The sequence below is a fragment of the Trachinotus anak genome, unplaced genomic scaffold (genome assembly GCF_046630095.1).
Source record: "Trachinotus anak isolate AG129_WGS33_773 ecotype Australia unplaced genomic scaffold, CSIRO_AGI_Tana_v1 ptg000008l, whole genome shotgun sequence".
Taxonomy (NCBI): domain Eukaryota; kingdom Metazoa; phylum Chordata; class Actinopteri; order Carangiformes; family Carangidae; genus Trachinotus; species Trachinotus anak.
This window is the reverse complement of record NW_027273859.1, coordinates 5447798-5462711: the sequence shown is the minus strand read 5'-3', so window position 1 is coordinate 5462711 and position 14914 is coordinate 5447798. Positions and strand designations below refer to the sequence as shown.

Sequence of the window (14914 nt, the reverse complement as noted above, 5' to 3'; positions counted from 1 at the left end):
ACAATTGTCTAGAGCTAAGTTGTACCCTTTGATGCTGAAATGTGCTTTGCCTTGGTTCAGAAAAAATTAAATATATGTATATATATATATATATAAATCATGTGGTTCTCTGTGTGACTGGTTTCTTCCCTTTTGGTGCTTGGTGTTCTTCCCCATTTTGAAATACATACACAGTAGATCAGTACACCTACTGACCCTTTTTATAATACTTTATCTCTTTAAGAGGGAGAAACATTACAACCAGGGTTCATTACATGATACCTCAAGCTTGAAAATACACCTTTGTAAATACTGACTGTCCTGCTGCAGCCTCCTGTCTCATGCAGTTCGAGCTGTTAAGCAACATCCTTTCTCAAGGAGTAAAACCAAGAGGTGAAAACCATTTCCGTTTAGAAGACACCCCTGTTTTTTTTGGTTTTTTTTGTGACACCAGTGAACAATCATTTGAAAAGTCCCTACTACATGAAGCCCTGGAGACCTTTTAGTGAATCAGCCTGGAAGCCATTTACACAGCACTCAGAACAAGTATGAACATGGAAGTAAAGGCAACATGAGGGGACACGTTTTGAAGGGCTAAAAAAGAAGAAGAAAAATTAACACACAGGAAGTAGGAAGTGTGATCTGCGATATCTCCAGTTTTCATGTGTGTGTGAGAGTGCATCAATGTGTGTATGTGTGTGTGTGTGTGTGTGTGTGTGTGTGCGTGCTCCGGTGGGTTGTATGTGTGAAATGAACCACTGACCTGTGTTGATGAGTTAAGGACAATGTCTCTGAAACTACCTCGCAACTGGGACTTCAGCACCTTCAAGGCTGAGACAGCTCGAATAGGTAAGCTGGTGACTGTGCTGCGTTCACTGTCCGCAGTGTGGATGCAGCGTGTTCACACTTCACATTTTTAGGCACTTTTCAGTTAGAACATTTAGCTGCTGCTGCTGTCATCTGAAGGGATGCAAACTGACTAACAGTAAAATAAACTACATCTCCTCATGTTCCATGATACCAGCGACGGTTCAGAGGAAACAAATCTACGCAGCAGGCTGTGTACTTTTGTGTTTCTCCTTTTCTACAAGAATACTGTGTTTTTTGTATTTTCATTTTCATTTGCAAGTTGATTGTGTTTACAGTATAACTGAGGTACCACCATCCTTTTTTAAATAATGATAAATAATAATAATTAGTGACTGCTCTGCGCCATGCTTTCTCAGTATGGGTTTGAGCAGGTTGGTGGTTTCTTTGCTACGTGGTGATTGTAACCAGAGTTGTTTTTAGACCCTTCTTTGGCACAAATCACTGTCCTCTGTAGAAAGGAGCTTGACATTCAAAACCTTTAAGTCCTTTTTTTCCACTTAAAACTAACTACCAATGGTTGATGTAAGACATTGACCAACCTTTGTGTGTGTACATGCAAAACTGTGCAGTCATGTATTTTACGGTGACTGCACAGCAGTCTAGACTTACTAATACTATGCTTACTAGTGTTTGCATAAGGTGGAATCAATGCACCAACATGCCTTGTTTCCTGTCAGGCTCAGATGGCACAACAGTTGATAAAAGAGGTTTGCACACCAGCAGTGACTGGAGGATAAATTCTCCACAGAACTGTCCTGCTATTGTTCACGGTGTGCATCATGTTAGCTCCTACTCTAATCATTTTTACAATCAGTGGTACTGGTTGTTCAGCACTGTGGAAGGAAGTAGCAGCCTGGTGTGCATTAATTTTATCAGCTTTATATCAACTGAACATCGGCCACTATTAGTATCAAACTCTGCTTCAGTACAAAAGTACAACTTCCTGACGGCTGGTGACCCGCACATGATGCTTTTCCCTTGACATGCTTTGTGGATCATGACAGAAGGCAGATTTTATACTCTGGAACAGGAGTGACGCAGGAAACTGATGCAAGTTCCTGAGCCAGAGCCCAGTTCCTGCAGAGCTTTGACTTTGTCACTGTCTGTGTGTAGCTACATACAGTATATGGGTGTGTATATGACGTGTGTGCAACGCATATGTGCGCACAATCATGATGCATCTGTCCTTTCATAAAGTTTTGAAAGGACAACCACAAACCTGTCAATGTACAGAAATAAATGTTAATTTAAAAAACCTGACATTGATTCTTCATGATGCAGTAAACTGCTTTCATACACTGCTTCATGCAGGATTAAAGGAATTGCTCAGTATTTTAGGAACTTTTTTTTTTCAAGAAATAGCTGAGAAAATGTTGAACTAATAGAGTTTTGTTATGTCGAGGTTAGCCCCTTATCTTGAGAGACCAAAGAATTGTTTTGTCCAACAAAAAATTGTTTTTTCCTGATAATTTTTTCTTATCTTGAGATCACGGGATGAAAAAAAATTATAATACAAATTTGCAAATGTGGCCTTTCTCAGCTTCCATAAACATGTCCATATGATGTTTTTTATATAATATGAGACATATCATGAGCGAAGTAAGCAGTCAACACTATGACTTCCATCTTAGGGGAGAGGGCAAAATAAACCCAAAACCTTGTCAGTACAGAGAGCAACAGTTTTGCATTAGCATGACCACTAACAGTCACTGCCAGTGACAAGCTAAGAAACAACATAAACAAACAAGAGATGCTAACTGCTCTAACTGTTCTGATGTGTATGCTAGTTGCTGATTTTGGTCACAAAAAAGCTAACACTGTGTCAGCCACAGCTGCCAGCTACAAGCTAACATACAGCGTAACCAAATAACTATGCTGACTTTTATGATACGTTTTCTAGTCACTGATTTTGCTACACAACAGACTCCTCATCTTAGTCTCGGTCTGACTGAGTCTCTCTGATGCTTCCTCTTCTAATCATTTTAATACCTGTTAACCTAGCACAGGCGGTGGTTGTGGTTGGGGCATGAGTCCTGATCCAGATATCTGACTGAGGAAGTAAGGGTAGAAGTTTTCCAATTTAAAAAAAAAAAAAAAACATGTTAACCAAAATAATCATAGCAGAGTATTTTATTAGTTTAAAACACATCTGGAGAGGAACTTTAAGTAGTAGTTCTAGCATCTATGTCTTGTATTTATCTATGTTGGTGGGAAACTGAAAGCCAAAAATGAAATACTTCTCCACTGTACCCATCCTGACATGAAAGTGTTGCACTTAATAACGTAGGTTCCTTGTGATGATAGGCATTCAACACATCTTTGAGATGCTGAGCAACTGTTGGCTCATCATGAATTGAGGCCAGTCTAAAAGAACTGTGTGTTTGTCAGCGGAGGGCGTGGTGTGACATCGGCCTCTGTGTGTGGGCTCATGGTTCCTCAACAGTGCTTCAACTTTCCACTGATCAAGGGAGGGTGATGCAAGTAAAATTAGACCAAAGCTTCTCAAGCTGCTAGGTGGAGACCTTCAAAGTGTCGCCAGCCCTCCGGCGATTATGTGGCAGCTTCCTGTTTGCCCCAGTGCAGCCCTTCTTCTTCTCTTCCCCTCTATCATCTTGCTTAAGAGGACACGGCGAATTTAAGAACAACTGAGTGACAGGGCTCAATTTCAATCCAGCTATCTCTGCAGTCCTACCACCCTGCGTGTTACTCAGGCTGTCTCCATCTGACTGTGTGTTCTCTGGGCCACGTACAACTCTGCCTCTGCTCTTTCATCACAGCATGAAACCTCCTCAACATCACAGTCACATAACTCAAGGTGACAAGTGTCAGTCAAGGGTGATATTCTTGAAATAACCTCACAATAGGATGACATTTGTTTGTGCTTTTTTCAGTTTAAGTTAAGCCTACACAGAACATAATGTCTCTGACCTTTCCAGCCTATTGTTTGTTGTGTTTTTTATGTACTAGAATCACAGCTGCATTCATGCACCCTCCACAGGAAATTGGTCAGCTCTGACCAGCAGTTTCCTTTCAGCCCGAATATGCAGGGAACAAAAATAGACGACGCTGAGCAGGTCTCTCAACCTTGATAGGCTGATGCATATTCATGTCAAAAAGGGGAAGTGCTCTGCTGCAAATGAGTAGCGCTGATATTTTGGTAAAGAGTCATAGCTTTGAATGTGACACAGCACGTTGCGGATTGTTGTTCTTGAACTGTTTTTCCAACTTCTCTCTTGTGGTGTTTGGCAGCACGATCCAAGAGTGTGATACCTGGAGAGGGAGGCTCTGGCCCAGGCTCACCGCGCTCCTCCAGGTCCATGGAGAGGCCGCTGAAGGCCGGCTGGCTCAAGAAACAACAAAGGTCTTTAGTTAAGAACTGGCAGCAACGTTACTTTGTGCTGAGAGGAAGCACACTGACGTATCACAAAGATGACAAGGAGACCACTGTCCAGGTCAGACACAGACATGGTTTATTTTAGATCTTAATATGATGTTACTTTAATTGTAATTTATTATCTTTTTGTTCTTTTTTTCTTTGTTGGCAGAAAACATGTGCACATTTCTTTTTCAAAATAAATTCCACATATTAGAAAATTAAAAGGCTACAATGACAATGATCTCACATGCAGTAACTTACATGTGAGGACAGGACTGTCATCAAAATAATCTGTTTTATTACATGTTAATGTTCTACTTGTTTAACGTAAAATAATGCTGGCTTGCTTTTATAACTAAGTACAACAAGTGAGTATATTTTGTATTACATGTCTTGTATATCCACAGTCATTAATATGTTAATAAAAAATGGGTCATCAATTATCATTTCAAATCAACACCACAAACACTTTGCTAGTTGCGTGGCTAATTTTACACACTTCCTGTAAACAATGCAAATGCTATTAGAGGCTAAACAAGAGAGGTCTCAAGACATTTAAAGTCTTTGTTGGTCTCTTCTAATCCACTGGTTTACACTCAAAGCTGTAACATTAATCAACCATCCAGCCAAGACCCTGGACTCTGTGTTATCATGCTGCAGATCTGTCTCAGTGGGATGATTATAAGATGTCAATCCTCTCTTCACATCTCGGGCAAGGTGTAGGCAAACTTCCAAAAAGGCAGCGTAGAGACCACGAGACCATGGTGTCATTAGTAGTGAGTTTCAGGGGTGGCTACACATTAGGAGAAGTAAAAACCATTTCTGTGCTGTCACCATCTATGCAGAGAGCATGTTCAAATTTGTAGACCATTTTATTATGTAAAAAAAAAAAAAATTGAAACTCTTTAAGTATAAAATATGAAGAATTTGGTTTCTGTTAACCACTTATCTGACACGTCTGCAGTTTTCTTTCTTAGATCTGATGTACTTCCTGTTGAGAAATGAGAGGTAGTGACACAGGAAGGGAGAGGAGTGTACATGAAAATACACACACAAAAAAATAGCAAAATAACTATAATTTCATTCAGGGATATTGAACAAGGTGAGGCACATGCCCTCACGTTCTCCACCTGATGGAGCGACTCCAAAAAGCCACAGAATTATTGGGAATTACTCCAAAAGTCGAAAAGTCACTGCTGTTTTTGACTTTGGTGTCTGTTTGTTTTGTTTTGTTTTTGCTGTCGTTGTTGTGTCTTCTTAGACTATTCATCAAAACCAGTGTATTTCAATATAACATTTTACTCTACTTTCATATCTGTAATGTATTGCAGTGTTATGGTAATGAAAACTGACTGTTTTAATTACACTGTACATATAATAGTAGAAAATTAGCAACAACTATAAAGTTTCTGTGCAACACATCTATTTAATGCTTTGTACTGAAACTATGTTAAATAGCATTAAATAAATAAACTAAATAAAGTAAACTAAACAGTAGGACAGAGGGTGGAGAATGGGGGGCAGAAGAAGTGGGCTACATTACCCTGTACTGTACATGCTGTAATGTAAACAGTCAACATGAGTGGACTCTAAACCAACTGATAACAGATCAGCAGGCAGCCTCTTCTTTCCCCTTTCAGTGTGTTGTGCATTTGCAAAAGCCCGTCTGACACATATTTTGCCACAATGAAAGAAACTGTACGACACCTACAGTGACAATTTTCAAAGACATAGACTACATGTGAATGGTTGTTTATGAAACAACATGAAACAGTCAACATGAGTGGACTCCAAACCAACTGATAAAACATTAGTGAAAATATTAGTGGTTGGTTCTTGAGTGGTTTGGATATTATATTACATTACATTTCCTCTGTGTGTGTGTATTTTTGTCTCCAGGGAGTCATCCAGCTACGGTTCAGTAAAGTTAACGAACTCCCTCAAAACTCAGATGACCCTGGGAAGTACCTCTTCGAGATCATACCACGTAAGCAGATGATCAACCTTTAAAGGGAGCAAATCTGACCTTAGGCCTTGGAAGGCAAATTTATTCCAGCATTTCAAAATGGTTATAGAAATACACCACTACTGTTTTTTAGCTGTGTTTCCTGTACTCCAGTTTTGTTAAACTCCAGCTCTTCCAGTTGGGTTGCGTGTCCCTTTCTGCTGTCCATCTGTATGAGACAAAACTTATTTGTATGGTAGGGAATGAGAAACTACCAAGAAATGATAACAATCTCAGTCTTCTCTGGAAAACTTCTTGCAGATATGCCATTTGATGACTAGCATCTCTGTCAGGATTTTGTTGTACTATGATCTAATTTTTCGATATTATTCATTTCACAGGTGCAACCGGAGACAGAGAGCGATGTCCATATGTGTTCATGGCAAGCTCCCAGAGTGACATGGAGGAGTGGGTCCGCGTTCTACGCAGAGTCATCGGAGTACCGACAAGTGGAGGTTCAGTAAAATCTTAAAATGTGATAAAACTGTTTCTTTTTACTTTTCTTTCCCTCATTTTCTCATCACAGGTCAATTCCCCAAAACATTAATCATTTAACAAAAACCTTAGAATAAAGTTATGGAAGCTGAGACTGTGTGCCTCTGTAATTGTCCCGTTTGACTGGACTAGACTTTATTAGAAATTAAGTTCAGTGAAAATATAAAGTTCAGGTTACTCTATACTATTTATTCTTAGGTTATAAATAGGAACTGTCTTTTCCAGAGATGTCAATATATAAAGTGTTGTGATGCATGAGATGTATACTGTGCATATATTCTATATACATCTATTGCTGAGTCATCCCATATAGTCTGTATTACGTGATGACTAACAAAATCCCTTAGAGGAAACTGGCTTATTCACTTTCCCGTCAACAGTTCGATGACAAGATTGATATCAGTGTCGTATTTAGCAGTTAAATATGAAGCCACACCCATGAGATAGTTAGCTTGGCTTAGCATAAAGACTGGAAACAGGGGTAATCAGCTAGCTTGGTTTTATCCAGTCGTATCAAAAATCCACCTACCAGTACCAGTAAAGCTCACTCATTAACACATCATATCTCATTTATTTAATTTGTACAAAAACTCTACTGTTTTTCCAGGGGTCATGTGTCAGCTAGGCGCAATGACCTCCTGGAGTCTTTGCTGGTTTTCTTGCAACTGTATGGTGATGCTAAGACTCCAAGAAGTTTTTGTTCCTGGCTGAGGCACAGTTGGAGACTAACTAATCCTCCTGTGTCAAGTCTTAATGCTAAGCTAAGATGACTATCTCCTGGCAATAGCCTCCTATCATACGAACATTAAAGTTGAATCGCAGCATGAAAGCAAGTAAGTGGACTGACCAAAATGACAAATATTGCTCTAGGTCACAGCACCACCCTACAATTAGCATAAACCGTAGACTTTATTTAAAGTTGGACGTAGCCTCCGTGACATCAACCATAGGTTTCTGAAGAGCAGGTTTGAAGCGCAGAGTGAGCTGCACCGCTGTCGCCATCTTGACAGCGCCTGCCTCAGCGTAGCTCAACTAAAATGGACAAAGAGGAGGGGCTTGTGTGTGGAGCTGAGACTTCAGCGCTTCGTTAGCACAGCGGGCCGTTTGGGCATTTTGTTTGGAGGCTAACCCCAAGCTAATTAATTTGCTGGCTAATTAGCTGGTGAAAGAGCAAAGCTAACAAGCTAGGTACCATAATACCTGCTAATTAGTTCTGACATTTAAATAAAATAAGAATTTCACTCACCTCAAAAGCCCAGACTTCTTCGTGTTCTAGTCAATTAACCGCACCGCAAGCCATATTTTAGGATATTTGCATTAAAAAACCTCCAGAATGTAAGCATGTTTATCTCTGTTGTAAAGTTGAGCATTTTAACATGAGAGTCTATGGCAGGGGTCGGCAACCCGCGGCTCCGGAGCCACATGTGGCTCTTTCATCCCTCTGCTTCGGCTCCCTGTGGCTGTAGAAAATAAATAATGAGTATTTAATTTAAATTTATTTTATTTTAGTTTGTTAGTTTTTTAAATGTAATTCTAAATTTGAAGATTATGGTGATCTTGTAACATTAAAATAAAACGTGTTTAATTTTTTGTCGCTCAAAATATGCGTCACAACCGCCGATGTGTGAAATCTGCCGGCACGCAATTTATTGAGTTTTTCGACCCCCGGTAATTTCGTTTTCTCTGTAGCAGTTCATTGATTTCATAAATGTAACACACTTTTTTATACATAGCATAAAGGTAAAAAAAACGATATATATAGTGTTATCTTCATTTTAGATGTCAAAAGGGTTTTGTGGCTCCCGGTGTTTTCTTTTCTGTGGGAAACGGGTCCAAATGGCTCTTTGAGTGTTTAAGGTTGCTGACCCCTGGTCTATGGGGATTGATTCACTTTTGGCGCCAGCCTCAAGTGGCCATTCAGGGAACTGCAGTTATTGGCATTTCTGAGTTGGCTTCATTTTTCAGCTTTGGTTTGCCCGCTTGGCTTAAACACCATGTAAAAGTGATACAAAAAGTGTTGATTTGAATCGTGCAAAATGTTTTTTGATTGTATTATACAAACTTACTGGTCTAAAAGATGTCATGTAATACCTCTCTGCATCTCTGCAGTGTTTGCAAAGAGTCTCATGGACACTGTGACATACGAGCAACGTTTTGGGCCTCACATGGTACCAATCTTGGTTCAGAAGTGTGTCGAGTTCATTAAAGAACATGGGCTGGATGAGGAGGGCATCTTCCGCCTGCCCGGCCAGGACAACGCTGTGAAACAGTTCAGAGACGCCTTTGATGCAGGAGAGAGACCGTCCTTCCCCAGGTGACACACTCATGATTCCCTCTGCACAGATCAGAGCCATGTGAAAGATTTGATCACAAATAATCATGATTTCATTTTTGTCTATACTGGTTGTTAACTCTATGACAACATTTTGAATTAATTCACACACATCTAGGAGTAGTAGTGGAAGTGGTTTTGTGTGTATGAGATATATATTCTATATGAAGAACAGTTGATCTGTTTATTGAAATCCACAACAAATGCTGAATGTTCAGTCGTTATGAAGTGGTTTGTTCGTCACACTGGCAGAGTCCAACATCTCAAGGAGACTGAAATGGACCTAAATGTTCTTGGAAATCATTTTAAACCTGGCGGGTACATGTGTGAGCTTAAGAAGGTCACTGCTATATAAGGTGAAAATGTCCTAACCTCAATCAATCAACAGCATCAGCTTTTTCTTTTTTCTGAGAAGCAAGTAGAGATGAGAGAGATGGAGTTAGATTTCTGTCAGCTCAGAGCTGAAGGCGACACCACATCCTGTTCTGGCAAGCACACAAGAGGACGTCTCTGTTACTCAACATCAAGCTCCTCTGACAGAGCACTGTCAATTAAAACATCCATTTAACATGTTTGTCTGTAATCTAATGTCAACAGAGTCCAGGAGCGTACAGGGCTACTGAAAGATATATTGTGTCATATTTCAGGCCTAAAATGAAACAGAGGATACAAGATTCAGTGTTTTCCCCTCTAGCTTTATTTTTGGCAGAGTCTAAACAACATAACTGAATAAAACCCTGGTGCACAGCTAAATATACAAAACTAGGCCCAGAGGCCCAAACAGCAAATTCCTACAGAACTACGTCTACACCAGTGGGTCGTAGAATTAAAATAAAAGAGCTTGTTATTAAAATATTTACACAGCTCTTGTCATGATGGAAAAAAACCTTAAAAACTCTGAGCCTATGGATATTTGGAGCAAACCTTTAGCCCACAATTAATAAAAATAGGAGATGCTATGCTATAACAGCATACATGCATTTGCATTTGTGTGTGTATATATATATATATACATACATATATATATATATATGTATATATGGATGTTCATTGGATGTGTGTCATTGCCTGCAGTGACACAGATGTCCACACAGTGGCATCACTTCTCAAGCTGTACCTGCGGGAGCTGCCAGAGCCCGTGGTGCCCTGGACTCAGTACCAAGACTTCCTGGACTGCACCAACCTGCTGGACCCGGGCAGCACAGAGGTTTGTCCACACCTGAGTGATTGCAGACGTGTGTGTGTGTGTTGTATGTGTGTGCATTATGTGATATTTTGAGTGTATGTATGTCTTTAACCTATCCCTCCTTTTCAGGGTTGGGAAAAGTTGGAGAAACAAATTGCTCTTCTCCCCAGAATTAACTACAACCTTCTCAGTTATGTGTGCCGGTGAGTAGCAGCTGCAGCACAAAGAATTATGGGACATTGTAAAGGAGGATGCCTTTTGTGGTTAGACAGGATGTCTAACTAACTGTTGTGAAATATCCTTGAGCTTCATTGTACATTTACCAGACCTCACAGAGTTCTTCTGGATAAAAACACTGGCCAAACGCTGTTCTGAGATCAGTTTCAGTCCTGACACATCTGCAGCTGTGCCTCTTCATCGTGGTCATCATGTCTTTGTGTTTTTAGGTTTTTGTTTGAGGTGCAGCAGCACTCCAGTGTGAATAAGATGAATGTGGAGAACCTGGCCACAGTGATGGGGATCAACCTGCTCAAGCCTCAGATAGAGGACCCCATCACTGTGATGAAGGGTGAGAACACGCCTCTCACTGATCAACAAACATTACAAACATGTCGCTCCCTACAATGTGCTGTCAGGAGCTGAAGTGATTAAATGTTATGACCTTGACTTTATCTGGATGTGTCTGACATTTTGGTTCAAAACAGAGAATGTGTTTGTCTGTAAAAACTGTACTGTGCAGAATCCAAATGATATATGACATTTTTATTAAGCAACGATGTGGCAATACTGCGACATGACTACATCCTTCTCTTTTTGAGACACTATATTTCGTGAAATAAAAACTGGCTTTAACAAACAAGACCTCACAAGTTAGGATGGCAATTCTTATTTATATACTACTTCATCAATTCCACAAACTTTACTTATTGTCTCAATAATAATATGCATTATGTCTGTGTACTTTAGCTGTAGAAAATAACAGAAAATAACAGAAAAGCACAATAGAAATCAAAAAGTTATCCAGTGACGTTTCCAAAAATTGAAGAAAGTGGACCAAGAATTTGCATAAGAAGATGAGACTTTTTGATTAAAATCTTTTCACATTTGTGTTTGTTTTTCTTTGCAGCGACTCCTCAGATCCAGAAGCTGATGACCGTGATGATCAGACAACATGAGGCTCTATTTCCTCTCTCCAAAGACGTGCTTCCCTCCCCTCCTTCAAACAAGGCCGAGAGCCAGAAGAACACTCCCCGAAGCTTTGTGGGTTGGGAGTCTGCAGAGGTAAATAAATCCTTTCTAATTGTTTCAATATCCTTGTTTTAGGGCACTCTGTGGTGTTGGACAGAACAGTCAGTGGAAAGAAGAACACAACAGAATATGTAAAATAATTTGTGTTGGTAGGAAGAAGTTCACATGTGTCCAAAGGGAAAGTGCTGTTTCCTTCAACTGGGTCCATATACAGTACAGTCTGCTGTTTATTACTATTAGTACCCTCTGGCATGGGTACTGGTTGTACCTGGGTAATCTCTGTGTGTTTTTTTTCACCATTTGGATTCAAATTGAACAAGTTTTCTCAAACTCACTGTTTAATACAACTTTTTTTTGGTTTTTTTTAAAGGTCTCACATTGTATAAACATAGATGTCCATGTGTTTTTTGATTATAAAGCAGGTCTAGGTTCTATATTAATACTGTGAAAGTGTCAAAGAGCTCAGTCCACAGAGAAATGCACACAGACTATATTCAGAAACTAAGCCTTATGCCCCCAGCACGGACCAGCTGGACCCATCATCCAGCCTGTCAGGATTTGGTTTCTCTTCTCTCAATCAGAAAAGAGGCTCTGATCCTCTCTTCTTCTGATTGGCTCACTGACCTGTTGTTACCTTATCTCCAGAGAGAAGCCTGAGAGAGGAGATGTGAAACGACATTCAGATGGTTTTTGCAACTTAAAGCCACAAGTATATCTTCTTATAAATATCAGCACTTCAAATAAAACACCAGCCAAGTGTAAAATATAGAACCTTTAACTTACAGTTCAGGCCACTAACACTGTGTAGATTGAGTGATCCCACATACACAGTTAAAAGACATACAGCTAACAGAGTAACATCAAAACTCAAAGATGTTTATATTTAGTATAAATATACCTCTGCACAAGAATATTTCTATGTTGTGTATATGTCTGTAATTAATCTTCCATCATGTGTGGATCGCAGATGGGTGATGCATCTCTGTCTGAGTCTCCAGAAGAGGAAGAGGACACTGACAGTCCAGGTCCTGACATAGGAAACTGCAGCCCCCACACTCTTCCTTCAGACCCTCTCTCCCCATCCACAGACGACTGGCTCGGAAGCCCCCGCAAACGCACCCAGACTCTGCCTACCTTCAACTGTCCCCTCACTGGGATGGCAGCTAAGGCCGAGGCTCTCAACCGGTGGAGTCGCATCCAGGAGAATGTGGAGGAGAAGAGCGGGACATTATCAGAGGACATTTTTAAGATCCTGGACCTCCGGGGCACAGGATCATTGTTCGGGGGGTCTCAGATGAGCAACAAGGAAGGAGAGGGTAAGCTCACATCCAGAAGAGGAAGTGACAGCACAGCTTCTTCAACACCTGCCTCCCAAAAACCTGACAGTGAGTCCCAGCCAGCCCGTGTGCTGCCTCATCAAAAGAGTGCAGAGATCCTGACAGTGGGTGGGTCGAGTCAACAGGTCAACAGCAAGTCTGAGCCAAAGAGAGAAAACCAGCCGCTTGTAGACAGGTGAGTTCAGCTGAGGTGTCACATGGCGATGCAGTGACTATGTTACGACTGACTTACACCAGACAGACCCACACCAACCTTTACATGTGGTATTCATTCTTTGATTCAACTTTTAAAGGTAATATAAAAGAAGCTAATACGAAACAATCAATGTTTTAACAATGATGTCTGCTGAAAATGTCATTTCTAAATGATCTTCAGGAACAATTTTAGCTTGAAAACTTTAATTTGTTCAGTTTTCAAAAGCTTTTAGTCACTGCAGCTCAAAGATAATAATTTAGTCCATCAGTTCAAACATGAAAATCACCAAGATTGAAATGAAACAACTGAAAAGTTAAAAAGAAAGTTCATAGTTCATAGTTCAGGACATTAAACACCCTCAGTTTTACACGACAAAAGTAATTTGGTTTCACAGTCAGCCTTCAACAGCCATCATTTCTTAGAAAGCACAAATAAAAAGAGGATTGGAATAAATAAAATGACACATTCGAAACAGTTGATTTACAATGAAAACGGGTGATATCGCACCACTCACATATTTTTAAGACATTTCAGTTTTAAGACTCAGTATCATACAAAGTAACTTCATGAAGATGTATCATGACAACGTTTTTTCGATTTGGCAGCAATGAATACAAGGACAAAAACAGTGTCCAGAATAAGTTTTATTTATTTTTTATTTGTATATACATATATATATATATTTTATTTATTTATTTATGTATCTGACCTCTCTGTGTGTCTGATGGACTCTTTCAGTCTGCAGCAGGAAAACAAGGAGCTGAAGGCCACAGTCGCAGAGCTTCAGTCTGCTCTGGAGGCAGAGCGCCGCCGTGTGGCTGCTCTGGAGATCTGCCTGAAAAATTCCGAGCGCAGTCGAGATGAGGCCCAGAGACGCAATGAGGAGCTCCAAAGAGACATTCAGCAGTTCCTCAGCGGAAAGCCACAAGCTCCCACTTAACAGTCATTTTCATTCATTATCAGACTCACCAGTAAATGGATTTATGACCCCATTATCCTGAACTGAACTACTTTCCTAGGAGCTGATTATGGAAAATACCATCGTCCTCCAGTGGGATGGCACTGGACAGTTTCCATCTGAGCTCTGTTTGGTCCTGAAGATAAATTATTGGCTCACTTCTTTGTGTTTGTGAGGAAAGTCTGTTAAGAAGAGATCTAAGTAGGTTTAAACATCACTATTCACAATAAAGACTTCAAATGCAAAACAAGTTTGTTCTACCTACTGGAGAGGTGGTGTCACTGATTATGAATTTCCTGGATCTGTAGCTTTTTTTGCAGCTACACCAGGTTGTGACTCACAGAAAAGGAAGCACCACACTTAGAAGTATGTCTTTGCATAATAATGTTATTTGACAACTTGTTTTTTGGCAAAATGGAAGAAATGAGTTTCCATGGAAATGTGAGGCCGTACAATATCAGCTTTGATTGCACTCCTTGATCAGGCCATTATTTGTTGTGTCATTTCAGTGGTTAATGAATAAAATTGCACAAACTGAAGTTTTTTTGTTGGTACATAAAACAATCTTACATCACATACATGTTTTCCACACCAACAAATCAGTGTACCTTTATAAATTCCACATAATAGCAATCACTGATCCTTACTTGAGCAAAAAGCCAAGAACAACTAGAAAACAATGAGCCTGAAAGAGACACAGTGAACAGTGTGCTTGTTGGTGTTTAACTGTTTAATTAAAGCTGCACTAATTTTTATATTAAAGTTCAATGTAACTTTTCTACATTTAAATGTCTAAAAATGACTAGACCTATGTTCTACATATATTTTGAGTTAATACTTGCATTATCCCAAATCATCAGTTGTGGTAAAAACCAGTGAAGAGTGACAGGGAGAAGGGGAATGACATGCAGTAAAGATTCCCTGCCGGCACT

General features: G+C 40.0%; 1 protein-coding gene and 1 long non-coding RNA gene across 2 annotated transcripts; one reads left to right on the top strand and one right to left on the bottom strand.

The window, feature by feature from the left end:
- The first annotated feature begins 491 nt into the window (after window positions 1–491).
- On the top strand, window positions 492–14521 carry arhgap25 (Rho GTPase activating protein 25). The gene is made up of 11 exons (XM_071482044.1): window positions 492–828; window positions 4099–4301; window positions 6125–6212; window positions 6572–6685; window positions 8835–9039; window positions 10132–10264; window positions 10373–10446; window positions 10690–10811; window positions 11370–11524; window positions 12459–13003; window positions 13763–14521. Exons 1-11 carry the CDS (start codon window positions 765–767, stop codon window positions 13962–13964), a joined length of 1905 nt encoding a protein of 634 aa, XP_071338145.1. The 5' UTR covers window positions 492–764; the 3' UTR covers window positions 13965–14521.
- LOC139623664 (uncharacterized) lies at window positions 5128–8108 on the bottom strand. Its single transcript, XR_011691570.1, has 2 exons — window positions 7972–8108; window positions 5128–5216 (listed from the first exon to the last, which is right to left on the bottom strand). It is a non-coding gene; the product is annotated as an uncharacterized lncRNA (long non-coding RNA).
- Window positions 14522–14914: the final 393 nt, after the last annotated feature.

Bases quoted from the DNA above. Each gene is read 5' to 3' on its own strand.
- arhgap25 (XM_071482044.1), top strand. From the start codon at position 765: ATGTCTCTGAAACTACCTCGCAACTGGGACTTCAGCACCTTCAAGGCT. The intron at 4,302-6,124 runs GTCAGACACAGA...TTTTGTCTCCAG, and splicing joins ACAAGGAGACCACTGTCCAG to GGAGTCATCCAGCTACGGTT. The intron at 6,686-8,834 runs GTTCAGTAAAAT...GCATCTCTGCAG, and splicing joins CGGAGTACCGACAAGTGGAG to TGTTTGCAAAGAGTCTCATG.